Source organism: Hibiscus syriacus, unplaced genomic scaffold, assembly GCF_006381635.1.
Source record: "Hibiscus syriacus cultivar Baekdansim isolate YM2019G1 unplaced genomic scaffold, ASM638163v2 tig00110160_pilon, whole genome shotgun sequence".
In the NCBI taxonomy this organism is placed as follows: domain Eukaryota; kingdom Viridiplantae; phylum Streptophyta; class Magnoliopsida; order Malvales; family Malvaceae; genus Hibiscus; species Hibiscus syriacus.
Window position 1 is genome coordinate 3,174,346 of NW_024062608.1, and position 16,367 is coordinate 3,190,712.

Below are 16,367 nucleotides of genomic sequence, written 5' to 3' on the forward strand. Positions count from 1 at the left end.
TATGAATGAAAACTTGATTAAAAAAAAGAAAGAAGTTTGGTTTAGCTAAAGTTTTTAGCAAGTGCAGTGGAACAAAACTTTGGTTTATTACTAATTATAGTTTCATCTGCCTTCTATTTTTATACTAAATTCATTTGGTTTATTACTAATAAGCCTGATGTAGGCTTCAAAACCCAATAATACTTATAGGCTTGAAGGGGCCTTTTCTGAGTTTAGAAGAGGTTAGGATTGAAGGCCTGACTTCTTAGTGAGCCCAATTCTTCCAAGTATTTGATAATATGTACAGTTGCAGGCGCCGTTTTTCGCCATTTAAAGTCGTTTCATAGCATTTTCCGTTTGTTTTGCGGTTCTCCTTGCGCAGTCAACTCGGGAGCAGCAATAATGGAGTACAGGAACAAGCTCGTTCTCGCTCCCATGGTTCGAGTCGTGAGTAATTTGAACTGCCAATACTAAATTCTCCCTTTCTTCCTTGTGTACTCTCTCTTCTCTTCTATTTGAAAACTTGATCTGTAATTGTACTTCTAATTTGAGTTGATCCAGGGAACGCTGCCATTTAGATTACTAGCTTCTGATTACGGTGCAGATATTACATACGCCGAGGAAATTATTGATCACAAGATTATCAAATGCGACCGCATTGTTAATGGTACGTCAACACATCTTTTGGTTCAGTTGTGTTTTTACTTTTCTGAACTCGTGCTTGATAACTCTGTTGGTGCAACAAATTTTAATAATTTATTTATTTTTCTTTATTTTTACGTTAACAATTTTGATTTAATTTCTTGTATGCGGACATGCTTTTAACTTTGAAAATAATTGGAACATCAGTTTCAAAATATGATAATGATAAAGTAAAAAAAACCTGGATGGAACATCAACTTCATACAGACTTTTGCTTAAGTTTCTTAAATTTCAAACAGAGTCAGTAAAATGAAAGTGAGAGGAGTGTTGAATATTGAAGAAAGTGAAATGGAAACGACAGAGAAAACTTTGGATTGCTATAATTTCTAGTGTTTCATCAAATAATTGATCGCCTTTGATTACATCTGCAATCATCTACATAAATGGAATATTACAGTTGGTGGCTGATGCCTCTAAGAAACTTCTTTAACAGAGAAACTGATTCTTTAACCGACTAATAACCGAATGAAACTATCTTCAACTGAGCTGAACACGAGACTGTCAGCTGCTGATGTTATCATACGCCATTGGTATTGTTAACACATAGAAATGGAAAGAGAAGAACATTGTGTTTTAATGTTCTCGCTTTTGTTTCTCTTGTGAAGCCGACGTAATAAAACTATATGTGATGTCTTTCTCATATAGTTGAAATTGAACTGATTTTGAGAGTCATGTCTGTTTCTGGTTCCACTCTTTTTTTTTTTTTTTGCAGAATATATCGGATCAACTGATTTTGTTGAGAAGGGAACTGATAATGTTGTCTTCAGAACCTGCGATCAAGAAAGGGATCGAGTTGTATTTCAAATGGGCACTTCTGATGCTGTGAGGGCTCTAAAGGCTGCTGAAATAGTGTAAATCTTATATGGCATTATTTTTCTCATTGTCATGAAGTTGCAATGATGCTCATAAACTTTTTTCCCGCATCACTACACTGTTTATTCATTTTTTTCTTCATTCAAGTCGAACAATATTAATTATGTAGGTGATAATCTGAAAAATGTCCCTACCTTTTGTTGTGTTAAATTCTCATGTGTTAGCATCAAATCACTTTCTTTTTTGTTTGGTATGCAAAATTCTAGTTGAAAATGCTCTTCAGAATACGAGGAAATGGCTTGTGTTGTAGGCTATCGGAATCCATAAAGGGTTATTATCTACAATAACTACATAGATAACGGTTGAATTCGGAATCCACCGTATTTGTAGCTCAATTGAATCTAAGAAAAACTAACCCAGTATCCATGTGCCTAAGGCTGGTTAATTTGATTTTTATACTTCAATTTGAATTGTGCACCTGAAAACTCTGGTTTATCATGACAACAGATGATTGATTTATTAAATGTATGGTTCATGTTGAAGTGCTTTATTTTTTACCAAAATTTTAAGTCATTATGATAATTTGATCATTGCTTCTTTCCAACTGCTTGTCTAAGAAATATACGCTTATTTTATGTATATTATATTCTATTTTTATGATATTGGCAATACATTTAATATAAAAAAGTCGTGATATTTTTTTTCCTTTGAAAGTCAAAACCCTTTAAATTTTGTATCTTTCTATAGGTGTAAAGATGTTGCTGTGGTAGATATCAATATGGGTTGTCCCAGGCCATTTTCTGTGAGTGGTGGCATGGGTGCTGCTTTGTTGTCAAAGCCTGATCTCATACATGATGTAGGTGCTGCATAGTATTGGATAAATCCTTTAATTTTATTACCTTTATCTTCTGTTAAACTTGATCCATCACATTATTATTTTGCTAATTCAGATTTTAACAACTTTAAGGAGGAACATAGACACTCCAGTAACATGCAAGATTCGACTTTTAAATTCATCCCATGATACAGTAGAACTTGCGAGGAGAATTGAGAAGACTGGTGTTTCTGCTCCTGCTGTCCATGGAAGGTAATTTTAGATCCAAACCAGCTTTGAAAGAAACCCTTTAGAGCCAAACTTTTGTTTGTTTGAGACAGTTATGACTTTTTGATGCGACTGCAATTTGTCAATCAATAAGATCAAGATTAATGCTTTTCATATTTCTTGATTATAATAGATAACAACTTCATCTGTTTAAAAGGGATAGGTCATATAAGGTAGCAAGGTACCATTTTTAGCCAAGAGTGTAATGTATTTGTTGGATTTGTAAATCATAAATGGAAAAGGAAGATTCTATCATATTCTCGATATAGCGATCAGAATTATGTTTCTTTGTTCTGAAATATGTATGCTAGTTCTTTTAATTTTCAGTAGTTAAACATAAACTTTGTTGTAACATCCCTGGAAATCGAAAATGGAAAAGGAAAATTCTATCATATTCTTGATATAGCTACCGGAATTGTGCTTCTTTCTTCTGAATGATTATGTAAGACAACCTTTTACCTGACGTTATTTTTTCAAAATATAATATTTGGCCATTATTTTATATCAAAATCTGTAACTTCAGTGGTTAGCTTAAAATTGTAGGGTGAGGGTATTAGGGGACAAAGTTGGTGAAATCAGGCTGGAACAGTGAGGCATACTTGATGGATAATAGATAGTAAGAATTCAAACTATCAAAGGCTGAGAACTGAAGTTATGTTCGGAAGGAAAAGGCTTGATTGTCAGGCCAATGAATAGATATTTGTTGTCTGTAAAGGCATAAAAGATTGTTATGATATCAACTATTAAACAAACTATGGACACCATATGGATCATTTTTCTGTGCTGCCATCGTTTATCTTTGAAGCTTTACTCGTTTAGCATTTGGTGCTCCTCCCTCTTAATGATGTGTGTTTTTCTTGTAAAAATTGCAGAAAAGTAGCAGATAGGCCAAGGGATCCAGCTGAGTGGAATGATATTGCTGATATTGTGTCATCATTGTCTATTCCAGTTATTGCAAATGGTGATGTTTTTGAATATGATCATATCGAGCGCATTAAAGTTGCAACAGGTAGCTAGAAGGTACTTTTGGTTTTCTAATGATATCTTTGTTATCTTTCTGTTCTAAGTTTCTAAGTTGGTACACGTTAAGTGACTAAAAGACATTCTTGCACCATTTGTGTTCATCCTCCTTGCCCCAAGCACTGCCAAATTGTGACTGTTTGCAAGATTTCCATATGAATGGTTCCTACGATTCTAGAATGTATTAAATTTCTATACAGTTACCCAATTTCAAAGTCTTTTATATTCTATATATGTGCTTTTATATTGTGTCTTGATATGTGTTATTATATATACATATATAAAGGTGCTTCATCTGTTATGGTTGCAAGAGGTGCTCTCTGGAATGCTTCAATTTTCTCTCCCAAAGTAAAAGAACATTGGGAAGATGTGAAAAAGGAGTATGTTAGGAAGGTAGGCCTCTCCATACTGCCCAATTTAAGTGCAACTTGAAAATTGAAATTGTTCTCTGCAATTTCCCTTTAAAGAATGGTAATACTATTTCTTGATCTCACTCTTGGGTAAAAGAATCATGATATGAAACAGAAATGAAATAAATTGTTGAAATAACCCAATGCTTGTTCAGAGTAATGATTTAAATAAAGCAATTTCTTCTGTCTAATGCTCCCAATTAAATTTCGTCATCACTGAAGATTTCTTCAAAATTTTGTAGTATGGTTTCTGCCATGCTGGTTATGTTTTCACATTCTGGCACTGGATTGGACTTGCATGAGTTTACAACTTTCTTGAACCTCTTATTTCAGAGCATATTATGGGTTGTGCATCTTGGTTATACAACTCCAAGATATGTATCTCAGCTATGTCACTGGAATGAATATGTATTCATCATCGGTATGTTTAATTTTTTGTAAATTCTTTTTCCATATATTTGGAGAAATATACACTCATATCTATGTTTAAATATGAGTCGGAAAATGAAAAGTTCGGGTAAAAGATCTTCAATAAGTTACCTTCTCTAAGTGGGGTTTTGTTAACAAGAGCCCTTGATATTAGTAATAAAATTGTAGTAAACTCAATACCTTATTCTTAATTTTCAAGTGTCGATGCATCAAACCAAGATATTAGTATATATAGTAACCTTAACTGTTAGCTTGAAGCATTAGGCCGAGTTCTTAGTATGAGGTCTCTTGTATCAATCTCATTCATTGATTGCACCAAGAAGAATTCCTCCACCATGTACGATCCTTGTTTTATTTTCACAGGAAAGTCTATGGGGAAGAAGAATATTACGAGTTGATTAGTGCGAACAGATTCACTCTCAATGGATATAGATGGCTGTGCACCAAGAACCTCCAGTAGGCTGAAGCCTAACAGTCGGTAAATGGATGGGATGAGCTCGTAAAAATGAGGTATCCCCCACAAACCAACCTAGGAATCTAAGGGTTCCTGCCGTTGTATCTTAGTGAAATATACATGTAAATAGCACTTATTTCTGCAATGTTTTGATCTTTTAAATTAAATTATGTCAAGAGTGGTGAAGCTGGCGTCCAGTGTTCTTATGCTTAGCCTGGTTGAGTTTTGTACACTAGCTTTTGCTTGGAGAATTGTTACACGGTTAAATGGTTCAAAATTTGAAGGGATAAGATATGAAATTCGTGATTTTATTCCAGCTTTTGGAGTCACGCACAGATATTATTTTTTCTTATTTAAAGCATAAAAGGTACGAGAATATATGTTAGCTGTTATTCTTTTTAGGGTAAACTACAATAATGGTCACTTAAATTTTTTATTTGTACTTTTTGGCTCATCAAATTTAAAAAAAAAAAAGTTAAGTTTTAGTCCTTGAGACATTGAGTACCGTTAGTTTAATGACACGGCACCTTAGCAAAAGGATTTAATCTTTATTTTAGCCCTTAAACTTGAGATGAAATACTAATTACGAGTCTTTTTGTAAACCCAAAATAATTTAAGAAAAAAATAGTTTAGATAAAATATTAAAGTGTTATTTAATTATGAGTCTCTGTCTGGCCGACATGGAACAAGCTGATCGGGATAAAAAAAAACTTCTGAGTTTACTAAAATGTTTCAGATGACAAATAATTTCTTCGTCCCATAATTATTGACAGAGAAGGAAATAGAAAGAATTATTCGAGGAATAAAAAGCATTCCATAATTTTATCGTTACAAAGCACATTCGAAAGGTAAAAGTTACCATTGACTCAGTTTTCTTGTTTTACTGTTTTATGCATGCTTTCTTTTGTCTTATCTTCTTTGTTTTATTGTTTGATGCTTTCTTTCTCTTGCCATGTCTTCTTTGCATTGAAACTCTTTTTGCTCTATAATTTTGCTATTCATTCACCGCTACTTTGATTTTGGATTGTTTAGCTTGCTTTAATAGTGACTATAATTTAACCAGAAAAAAAAAGAATAAGAAAATAAAGTTCGTCTAGACCACACTCGTGAAAGAAGTTGCTATGAGACCAGGAGAGTATACCTTATGATATTATAATTATTTTTATAATGATATAAATCTTATTATATTTGTGTATTAATTTTCATATTACATTAAGGTTTCTTCTTGTTTTGTCATTGCCTCGTTGGAGTAGTTGATACTTCGGCTTAAGATAGAGAGATTGAAGGTTTTGTTTGAAAATCAAGGGGATCTCATAATATTACATGTGTGGTCCATGCGCTTAATTTCAACCCCTATCATCAAATTTTCTACTTCTTAAAGATAGGACTTTAGAGAAAAGAGCTATTTTTATTAGTAAAGATTGAAATTTCTTCATTTTCCTATTTTTAATTTTTTTTCAGCTGTCAACATTAAGAAACATAGCTACCAAGTGCCATATATCCATAAATTAAGTTCAAAAATAAATTTCATTTCTGTCATGAATATTTTTTTTATATAAATGCAGAGTTTATCCAAAATTTTATATCCAAAAAGAACCGATGTTACTATACGAAAATCACTAAATAATCAGATAAAACAGAAACTAATCATTCAAACCTCTATTCTCTACAACACTCGCTACCAAGCTATCAGTGCCAACGCTTAACTTCCTTCAAGACCGCCACCCTTAGGCGCACCAAATTCTTTAAGCAATCAACAATCTTTGTCTCTAGTTTGCCCATCCCTTGAAAGAGACGTCGATTATTTCCCCTCCAAATCAGGGTGATGCAACCGTTCCAAGCCAGCTGAAATACAAAAGAGATTAACGACCTCCCTTTAGAATTACAACATGCCCAGCTAAGCTCATGACATTAATCCAAGCCCTCCCTCGACAAGCCATATGCATGTAAGACCCACCCCAATTGTGCCTAGAATAATCAAATTTAAAGAAGAGGTGATCAAAAGTCTCAAGCTCGTTTAAGCAAAAAAACACAGCTACCCTCAACATTTAAACCAAACGAGATAAGACGACCTTTCATGGAGAGTCCATCTAGAACCGCCATCTATACAATTGTTGAGTTCTTTGGAATGTGCCTCAAGTGCCACACTAACCTATCTCAAGGAATACACGCACCTCTCGTACGAATGACATTTAAAATCTCAGCCACCGAAGAAGAAGGATCCTCAAGGAGATTCAGAAATAAAGCAGCCTTATACCATATATGCAACAAGCTTGCCCACACCTAGCCAGCACAAGAAGAGCCCGAGACCTACCAGAATGAGGAGACTCGTAACACATACAAATGAATTATAACACCCCAAATTTCGATCTAGCAGTTCAGGTTTATCCGAGAGGTAAGTGGATCTCGTAAATTTCATGATTTAAGTTGTTGGGTTTAATTGTATTGTATTTGGGCCCAATTAACCAGAAAAAAAGACTTTTAAATACGAGGAAAATGCACAGGACTAAAAGTGTAATTAGACCATTAAAAGAAAGAAGATATATTTGGCTTATAAAGGGGTTTTGGACGTGGGTTTCACATTCTCAGCTTTTCTTCTTCATTTCTTCATCCTTCATCTTCTCTGAGTAACAATAGTTCCAAGTAAGGTCTTGAACATTTTTCTTATCTCATTTTCATCCTAAATAACCCCAACAACATCAATTTTGAAGATTCAAGCTTTGAGTTTTATTTTGTAAGAAAAAAGGGGTTTTCATCATCAAAGCCTTGAGGAGGGTGATTGCTAGCTAAAGAAGGTTCATTTCGTGTTTCTAAAATCAAGGTAGTGTATTTCTAATCCTTTGGAGTATTAAGCTTTCATAAATTACAAGTATTTGCAAAGATTTATATAGTTACGCGTATTAGGGTTTAAATTTGTTTTCAAGATTAAAAGATGTTTTAGGTGTTATTAATGTGTTTTATGATACCTAGGAACCCTAATTAACTCTCTAAAACTTTAGTGCATGATTTAGAATCAAACTATGGACTTTATTATGATTTTCAAGTGTTCCTCGAGCCTAAAATATCTATTTCTAGGTTCGAGTATCGATACTGGGTTGAATAGTATTGATACTGGTTAAATTAGGCCAAACTTTATGGATTTTGGGCTAGAGCACCGATACTGCCAAGGGTGCAGTACTGATACTCAAGGTGTCAGTATCGATACTGGGGCCCAATTTCACAACAAAATGTATTTTTGATATCGATACTTGACCCTAGGGTATCGATACTACTCACTTTGAAAGGTCATATTTGAATCGTTTAAGGTTCATAAGAGCTAAGGACGATCTGTAATATTAAGAATTAGTCCTTAAGGGACATAAACGACCAAGTATACTTAGAAACACATATTAAGCGTAATACACCAACGTATTTTCAAATGAGGACGAATACGAATAGTCAGGACCAAGGATCGTTCAGGAGGCGTTCGATAAGCGGTACGATGATTACGTCAGATTCAGTGGTCACAATGGTATGAGCTTCGATAATGTCAGTGAACCTAGGAAAATTAAGTCGTCCTTGTTAGTTTGAGAAGTTCTTAAGAAAGTTACAATACGACCGAATAGAGTACCACTACTCAGAAGCAAACCCGAGCCAGATATCGGGCTAGCCAGTTCCTCAGATAATAAGTAAGCCTTCGCCTAACATTCTAGATGAGAGAACAAGTGAGATAACAACTAGCGTGACGTTTACTTCACTTTAGTGAGTCTAACTATGTTAAGGTATACTCATATTACCTTAGCTGCCCTAGTAGGGCATTAACAATGCGCGAGGCACCTCAGGGGCTAACTAGGGTGTGACACTCGAACACTCGCGATGAGTGGGTTAGAAATGTTAGTATTATGTGGCCTATGGGCCTTAGATTTGCATGGTTAGTTATTTCAATTCAGTTGGGTAAGCTTCTGATGCACGTAAATTTTCGGTTCTTACTTCTAGGCTTTTTCGTATTCAAGGTAGGCTGAGGTGTTTCTCCGAGATGCACGTAAATTCCTCCGGTAACACCACCAGACCTATCCCATGTCTGTCTGTGTCAGTCATGCATGTATAGTCCCATCAGTTCAATATGTCAAACATGTTAAAGCTTGGCTTGAAGGCTATGTAAGACCAAACCAATGCTTCAGTTTGTGCGGGAATTATACCTATGCTATGTGACACTGGGTTCCCTTCAGTGATCTACCTGATGGCTATGTGAGGACTAGGAGATCATTCAGTATGTTTGTGGGAATTACGTCGATGCTATGTGATACTATGGTTCCCTCAGTAATTAATGTCTAAGAGCTATATGAGACCATATACTAGTTAGATTTGTATTCAGATAATGCATAGTATATCATGTTTGCATTCAGATAATGCATAGAAGTAATATTATCACATTTAGATATGCGTAGTATTTTTAGTCATTAGGGCTAGAGACCCTTTAGAGGTGTACTTATGGCGAGGCCCTTAGCAGAGGATTAAGGGAAGCATGAGACCCCTACTTCAGTGATAAAGCAGTAAAGCCTTAAGTAGGTAACGCTTGATCTAGGTCGTGCATGTACCTATTGCTTAGTGTCATGTCTTCAGCATGCTTATGTTTATGAAATTCTTATGCTTCTCTAGATTAGAAATTATATTATTGAGCTTTGTAAGCTCAGCCTTCGGATGTTTTTCGTTGGTAGGTTAGTAGCTTGGGCAGTTCGTGGAGCACTATCATAGCAGAACTTTCAGCATCTTTGACAGAGTACTTGTAACCCCCCTAGACTCGACCTAGATGGTAGGCCCGAATCTAGACGGTCACATATCGTATACTTGAAATCCATGTAACGGTAAAATTTTGAAATAACCAACAGAAAAGTCCATACGTTAAATATATAGAGATAACAACGTTGGAAACAAAATATCGATAATACAGATGCGTGAAGACAGTGGTAAAAACAAGTGTCACCTGTAACATCCCAAAAGTCGGATTAGTGACCAAAATGAAAGTTTTAAAACTTAGTGATCAATTTCAAAAAAGATTAAAAGTTTAAGGACTTAATTGCAAAATTATGTAAGGATGATTTATTAGTAAAGATTGAAAGATAGAAGGGTATAATGGTCATTTGTCAAGAAATAATTAAAAAATGATTGTGGTGATATATAATTACACGTATAGATAGAGAGAATGGAAAAATCAGAGAACTCTAGAATTTAGCTTATTCTTCTTCTTCCACCGTGAATGCTAGGTTAAAGGTAAGTTGGTTATTCCTTCCATTTTAAAGTTTCTTTTTATTCCTGCAGTGATAGGAAAGCTTAAAGGAAGCTTAAGATTGCTTAAAAATCAAAGATGAAAAAGTTATGTAAGATTGAAGGTAAAGAGTTTATAAGTGAAATCTTGAGAAAGAGTTAGTAAATAAGTTTTGAAGTGAAATTTGACTTGTCAGTGATCTAATTAATAAGTTATAAGTGTTAGAAATGAAATTGGAACATGTTGGAAATTGAGTAAGATTCTTGGTTTCAAGATTTATGTTAGGATATTGAAGATGATGAAGTGTTAAATGAATATAAGATGATTGGAATAATGGTAGTTGAGTTTAATGTCATGAAAGGAGTTAAAAATAGAACGTATATGTAAGGATGGGTGAACTTTCGAGCTAAAAATATGAATTATTGGCATAGGGTATCGGTACTGTTCATCCAGTATTGATACTTCAAAGAGAAAAAGGGTCAAAATATGAAAGAGGGTATCAATACTCCATGAATCAGTATCGATACCATAGGAAAAAATTTGACAAGTTATTCAAGGGGTATCGATACCTAAAGGGGTAGTATCGATACCAAGAGTACCGATACCATAAGGTCAGTATCGGTACCCATTTTTGAAACAAAGATTTTGAATGCAAAAAGGGTATCGATACCCAAGCTTGGTATCAATACCATAGCTAGGGAAGTATTAGTACCATGCATGGGGGTACCGATACTACTCAAAGTGGAAATAATATTAAGCATTTCTTCTAGATTAAGTTATTAAGGATCGAATTATAACAGTTAGAATTCTGATATGCATATCAAATGTATGATTGTGTAGATATTGATCGGAAGAGAGTATTTGATGAGTCAACGAGATAAGATCGAGCAAGGAAGAAGTAAGAGATTGGCATTGACTAGTGAGGCCAGGTGAGTGCATATTCATTAGTATAAGATGTTTAATGGAAATAAGACTTCCGACAAGTTTATTTCCTATATTAGAATGCATGAACTCATGAATGTAATCATATGTTTGATATGAATGTATGTATTATATGTTATCGCATGTGTCACATGATTGATATGAATATATGTTAGTGTGATAAACCATATGAACCGGTATAAAGGATTTATGTGATTATATAAGTTATATGATATGAACATAGGGAATGACATGAATATGTAATAGATGAACTATTTGAATACATGAATGTGTGATAAATCATATGACCATGAGCTATGTGTGATAATAAGATATGTGATATATGATTACATGTTTATATGAATACAAGAAAAGATGGCATGACATATAATGAGATATGAGACCCTACGAGAATGTGACATGAGATATGACCATGTGATATGAAACTATGAACTTATATGACTATGAGATATGAATGTGTATATGTGACAAACATAAAAGATAATGCCCATGTTATTTGTTATGAGAGCTAGGGGTATAGTTCGCATGCCAAGAGTCGAGGGTTATAAGTGGTCCTTCAGAACATAGTGGTCCTTCGGGACATAGTGGTCCTTCGGGACAAATTCTAAGTGCCCTTAGTGGGAATTATACGAGCTGTGGTGATAGCCTATGTGCACAACCTCAATGTACTCGCATATCTTTAGTTCTCAAAAGTGTACATGGGCTAATAAAAGAAATAACTTAAAGAAAACTTATGTGATATTATATACTTTGTTTATGTAAGGTATGTTATGAAATGCTACACAGATTAACTATCAAATTGTATGTTCTAAATGAATTAATGATAATCACAATGATGTGATTAGGATAATGAGAATATGTGTGCATGTATAAAGTTGCTTATATGAATTGTTATATGATTGTTATATTATATTATTATATGAAATGTGAATTGTTCATGCTTTTCTAAGTATATAGAGTTCTATTATACATGTTTTATACCTCACTAAGTCATAGACTTAGCGTGTGAGTGTTTCACACGTAGGTTCTGTGAGAAAGAAAATGAGCATGGATAGGGAATTCAGGTCAGCTTCTCCTTTCCAAAGATCAGATCAGAAAAGCATATTTTTGAATGATATGTGTTAGGTTATAGAGAATGTAGTTGGCATGTAATTAAATATTTGAATGGTATCCGCTCTGATAAGTTTTGTAAACTCTTTGGTCTAAATTGTATAAATTATGCATTTTGATTTAATAAAAGTTTGAAATTTCATTCTTTTGGAAAAAGTAAATGTTTTAAAAGTCAATGTGACGCCTCAGACTCGTAACCGGGTGGGTTCGGGTTGGGGGTGTTACATCACCAAAGTATAACAAAAAGGGGTATAGAGAAATATACAGTGATAGAAAATTAAGGAGAAATCGGTCCTCCTGATGCTAAGTCTGCTAGCCTATTGTCGGATAGTATCTGAAAAGTTAAAAAATAAAGAATGAGCTAAAAAGTCCAGTGTGCTCCTTGCGGTGTATAAAAATATACATATAAAATAGTTTAGTAAAAATTTATTTGTAAAACATGATTTTTAAAACATGAACACTACTCCGGTCCAAACACCAGAATGTGCAGGTTCCCCTGAACCATACACCCACCTATACTCCCGGTAAGGACCTTATACTGATAGCATAAGGGCATGCGGTAAGGTCTTAGCCAATGAACAAAGAAGAGGAGCCTGCGGTAAGGTCTTATAAGTCACAGACTAGGCCTGAGATACTTCCTCCAATCATATCCCCCAATGATAGTAAATATACATGAATTTGAGTGAAAACAATAATTTAATTTAATAAAACATTAAAACATGCCAAGTCCGCTAGCCTATTGTCGGATTGTATCTGAAAAGTTAAAAATTAAAGAATAAGCTAAAAAGCCTAGTGTGCTCCTTGTGGTGTATAAAAATGTACATATAAAATATTTCAGTAAAATTTTATTTATAAAACATCATTTTTAAAACATGAACACTACCCCCCATCCAAACAACATAATGTGTAGGTTCCCCTGAACCATACACCCACCTATATGCCCAGTAAGGACCTTATACTGATAACATAAGGGCCTGCGGTAAGGTCTTAGCCAATGCACAAAGCAGAGGAGCATGCAGTAAGGTCTTACAAGACATAGACTAGGCCTGAGATATTTCTTCCAATTATACCCCCATTGATAGTAAATATGCATGAATTTGAGTGAAAACAATAATTTAATAAAACATTAAAACATGCCATTTTTCATAACCAGATACAGAAATACGATAACCAGAGATCATGTTAGAAATATATGGTAACCAAATATCAGAAGTCAAATCATGCGGTAAAACAAAAATCACATAGTCAGAATATTTAAATTTCCAAAACAGTTTAGATAGATAGTTTAAAACAATATTGTAACACCAATAGGAACACACTTTTATCGATCTGAGAAGTCTGGGACGGTAGCCTACTCTCGTGTATGTCTATCACAATCAGAGGTAGTGCTAGACCCTATAAATCGAAAAAATTATCTCAAAATCCTAACATAAAATAAATAATAAACTTTAATTAACCAATTTACGAATACCTACAAGTAACTCTCGAAGAACGCAGACCGTACTAATCTACTAGACATAAAGCACAAGATTTGGTCGACCCTTGATCAGTGGAATCATGGATACGTTCATGAAAATATAATCCCAAATTAATTCCATAATCAAATCCCAAATAAATAAGCAGAAATGCTAAAAATAATAAGCATTTTCATATTAACGGGCTCGATTTGGAGCTTTCGGGATAGAATTTGATGAAACAAATCACAAAATCGAACTCAAGACGTCGAAAAACATTAAAAGGGAGGTTTTTGGAAAAAGTTAACGCCGATCAACAGTGACGGTTAACGGTGCGGCGTGGTGCAGTGCGGCGCATCTGGACCGGTTCGGGTTGGGCTGATCTAGGTTAAGGCCGGTTAGGCCATTCGGGTCATATTGGATGTGGTACAGGCACGGGTCGGGCAGGTGGATCGGATCAGCAAGTAGGGTCTGACCCGCTTCAAGAAACCCACCAAGAGGTGGACTTTTCCCATGCGCAATGACAGCGAGTGAGGGCTCATACAGAGGTTTTCGGTGATGGGAAAATTATAGAAAACTTCTTAAAAATATTTTAAAGTGTTCTAAGGCACTTACTAACCTCGATTCACAATGATGAATAACGGAGAGCTCAATTCGGTAATGTCGGGAATTTGTTTCACTTCACTCCTTCACATACCGGTGAATATGATGACAACGCGACCACCATTGGATTCAGGACGATACAAGGAACACCATGGTACAGATTGTGACGATGACGAAGCAATGGACACCAACAAAACGACGATCGAAGATTCTTTCTTATTTTTTGCTAAAAAGGGAAAGTGAGAGAGAAAGGGGTGTTGGAGTTTTCTAGAAATGGAAATTTTCCCGATTGTAAAAGCAAATATAATACGTGTCGTTCTTGTTACTGTCATTATGAAGGGATAGACTCTTCTTCAAATCAATATAAACAATGCGTCTCTGAATGGAAGATTATCCGAGGAAATTTATGTCTCAACCTCTAGGATTTGAGCAGAGAAGTGAGAATTGCGAAAAGCTTGAGTGTTGTCATAAGAAAGCTTTCTATGGTTTTAGACAGGCACCGAGGGCTTGGTTTGAGACGTTGTAGGCATTTTTAGTGGCAAAGCTTGGGTTTACTGTTTCTAAAGCATACATATATCTGTTTATCAAAAATTCAGTGGACTCACAAGTTCTTTTGATGGTTTACGTAGATGACATCGTAATTACTGGCACCAAGTTGCTTGAAGTGGATGTCATGGTTCAGAGTGTTAACATAAAGTTTTATCTCAAAGACTTGGGAGATCTTAAGTTTTTTTTCTGGGCATGCAAGTTCATTAATCTGCAAATATAATGATCCTTAATAAGAAAAATATATCCTAGATTTGCTTGAGAAATCATATATGAAAGGTTCAACTCCTACACCCACACCTATGGTTATATTTCCTAAGTTGAAAGTCAATGATGGACAATTGTTTAATGATTTTCATCTCTATCGTAGTGTTATGAGCGGCTTGCAATATATGTCTTATTAGACCGGATATTGCATATGTTGTAAACAAGGCTAGTTAGTGTATGAACAATCCTTGTGACACTCTTTTGCGGGCGGTCAAGCAGATTTTGAGATACCTCAGTGGCACGCTTGATCATGAATTATTTTTTGCCCTATAGGAAATTTCAGCCTGGTCTGCTATGCTGATGTCAATTGGGCAACCTCCTCGACTCTGTCGAGGACATACGCTCAACTTCAGGGTTTTGTATATACCTGAGATACAATCCAATTGCTTAGTGCTCGAAGAAACAATCTGTGGTGTTTCGTTCTACTTCAGAGGCAGAGTACAGTAGTCTTGCAAATTCTGTCTATGAATTAATATGGATAGAACAGTTGCTTAGTGAAATTGGCGTGGAACTTGTTGCAAAATCAATTGTTTGGTGTGATAACACCTCTACTGTTTCCATGCCAGCCAACCTTACTCATCACGCTCGTATCAAGCATCGTATCAAACATGTGGAAATCGATATCCATTTTGTTCGAGAAAGAGTGTTGGCTGAACAGCTAATAGTTAATTTTGTTCCTTCATCCGAACAAATAGAAAACATCCATACAAATAGGGCTGTAAAAAGTTGACTCGACCTGCAAAACTGACTGAAACCGACTCGAATCAAAACTATTTTTGACATGCACTGTGGCGATCCGAAACCGACTCGAGTCGGATCTGATGTTGACCTGAACCCAATTTGGACCTGGAAATTGTGGATCTGAACCCAACCTGTATCCGACCTGCGAACAACATGAACCCGAATTGAACCGAAAATATGATACTTGAACCCGAACTGCATCCGACTGATATGAACATGAACCCGAGGTTGACCTGGTAAATAACTGGTATTACCCGACCTGTTTTTAACCCGACCTGTTTTTAACCTGACCTGTAAATGATCCGACTTGTTAATGACCTAATTTGATATTTACCTGACTTATATATTGCAATGGATAAAATTATAAGATTTTAATAAAATTGTGAGTTTTTTAACTTATGTTGTAATTAAAAATAATAATATGATTACTTTTTAAATGTTATAATAAAATATTTATTATGATAATTAAATTAATAAATAGACTTATAATATAAAATTATTTAATAAAATTATTTAAATGTAAATTAGATAAAACATTATTAATAATTCA

At 34.8% G+C, this 16,367-nt stretch overlaps 1 protein-coding gene across 1 annotated transcript; it reads left to right on the forward strand.

Annotated features, from left to right (window-relative positions):
* The first annotated feature begins 334 nt into the window (after window positions 1-334).
* Window positions 335-5,120, forward strand: LOC120216346 (tRNA-dihydrouridine(20) synthase [NAD(P)+]-like). The gene is made up of 9 exons (XM_039213794.1): window positions 335-426; window positions 541-646; window positions 1,394-1,532; window positions 2,242-2,350; window positions 2,445-2,581; window positions 3,469-3,605; window positions 3,903-4,009; window positions 4,360-4,447; window positions 4,819-5,120. The coding sequence occupies exons 1-9, from the start codon at window positions 382-384 to the stop codon at window positions 4,851-4,853; spliced, it is 903 nt and encodes a 300-aa protein (XP_039069725.1). The 5' UTR covers window positions 335-381; the 3' UTR covers window positions 4,854-5,120.
* The last annotated feature ends 11,247 nt before the right edge of the window (window positions 5,121-16,367 follow it).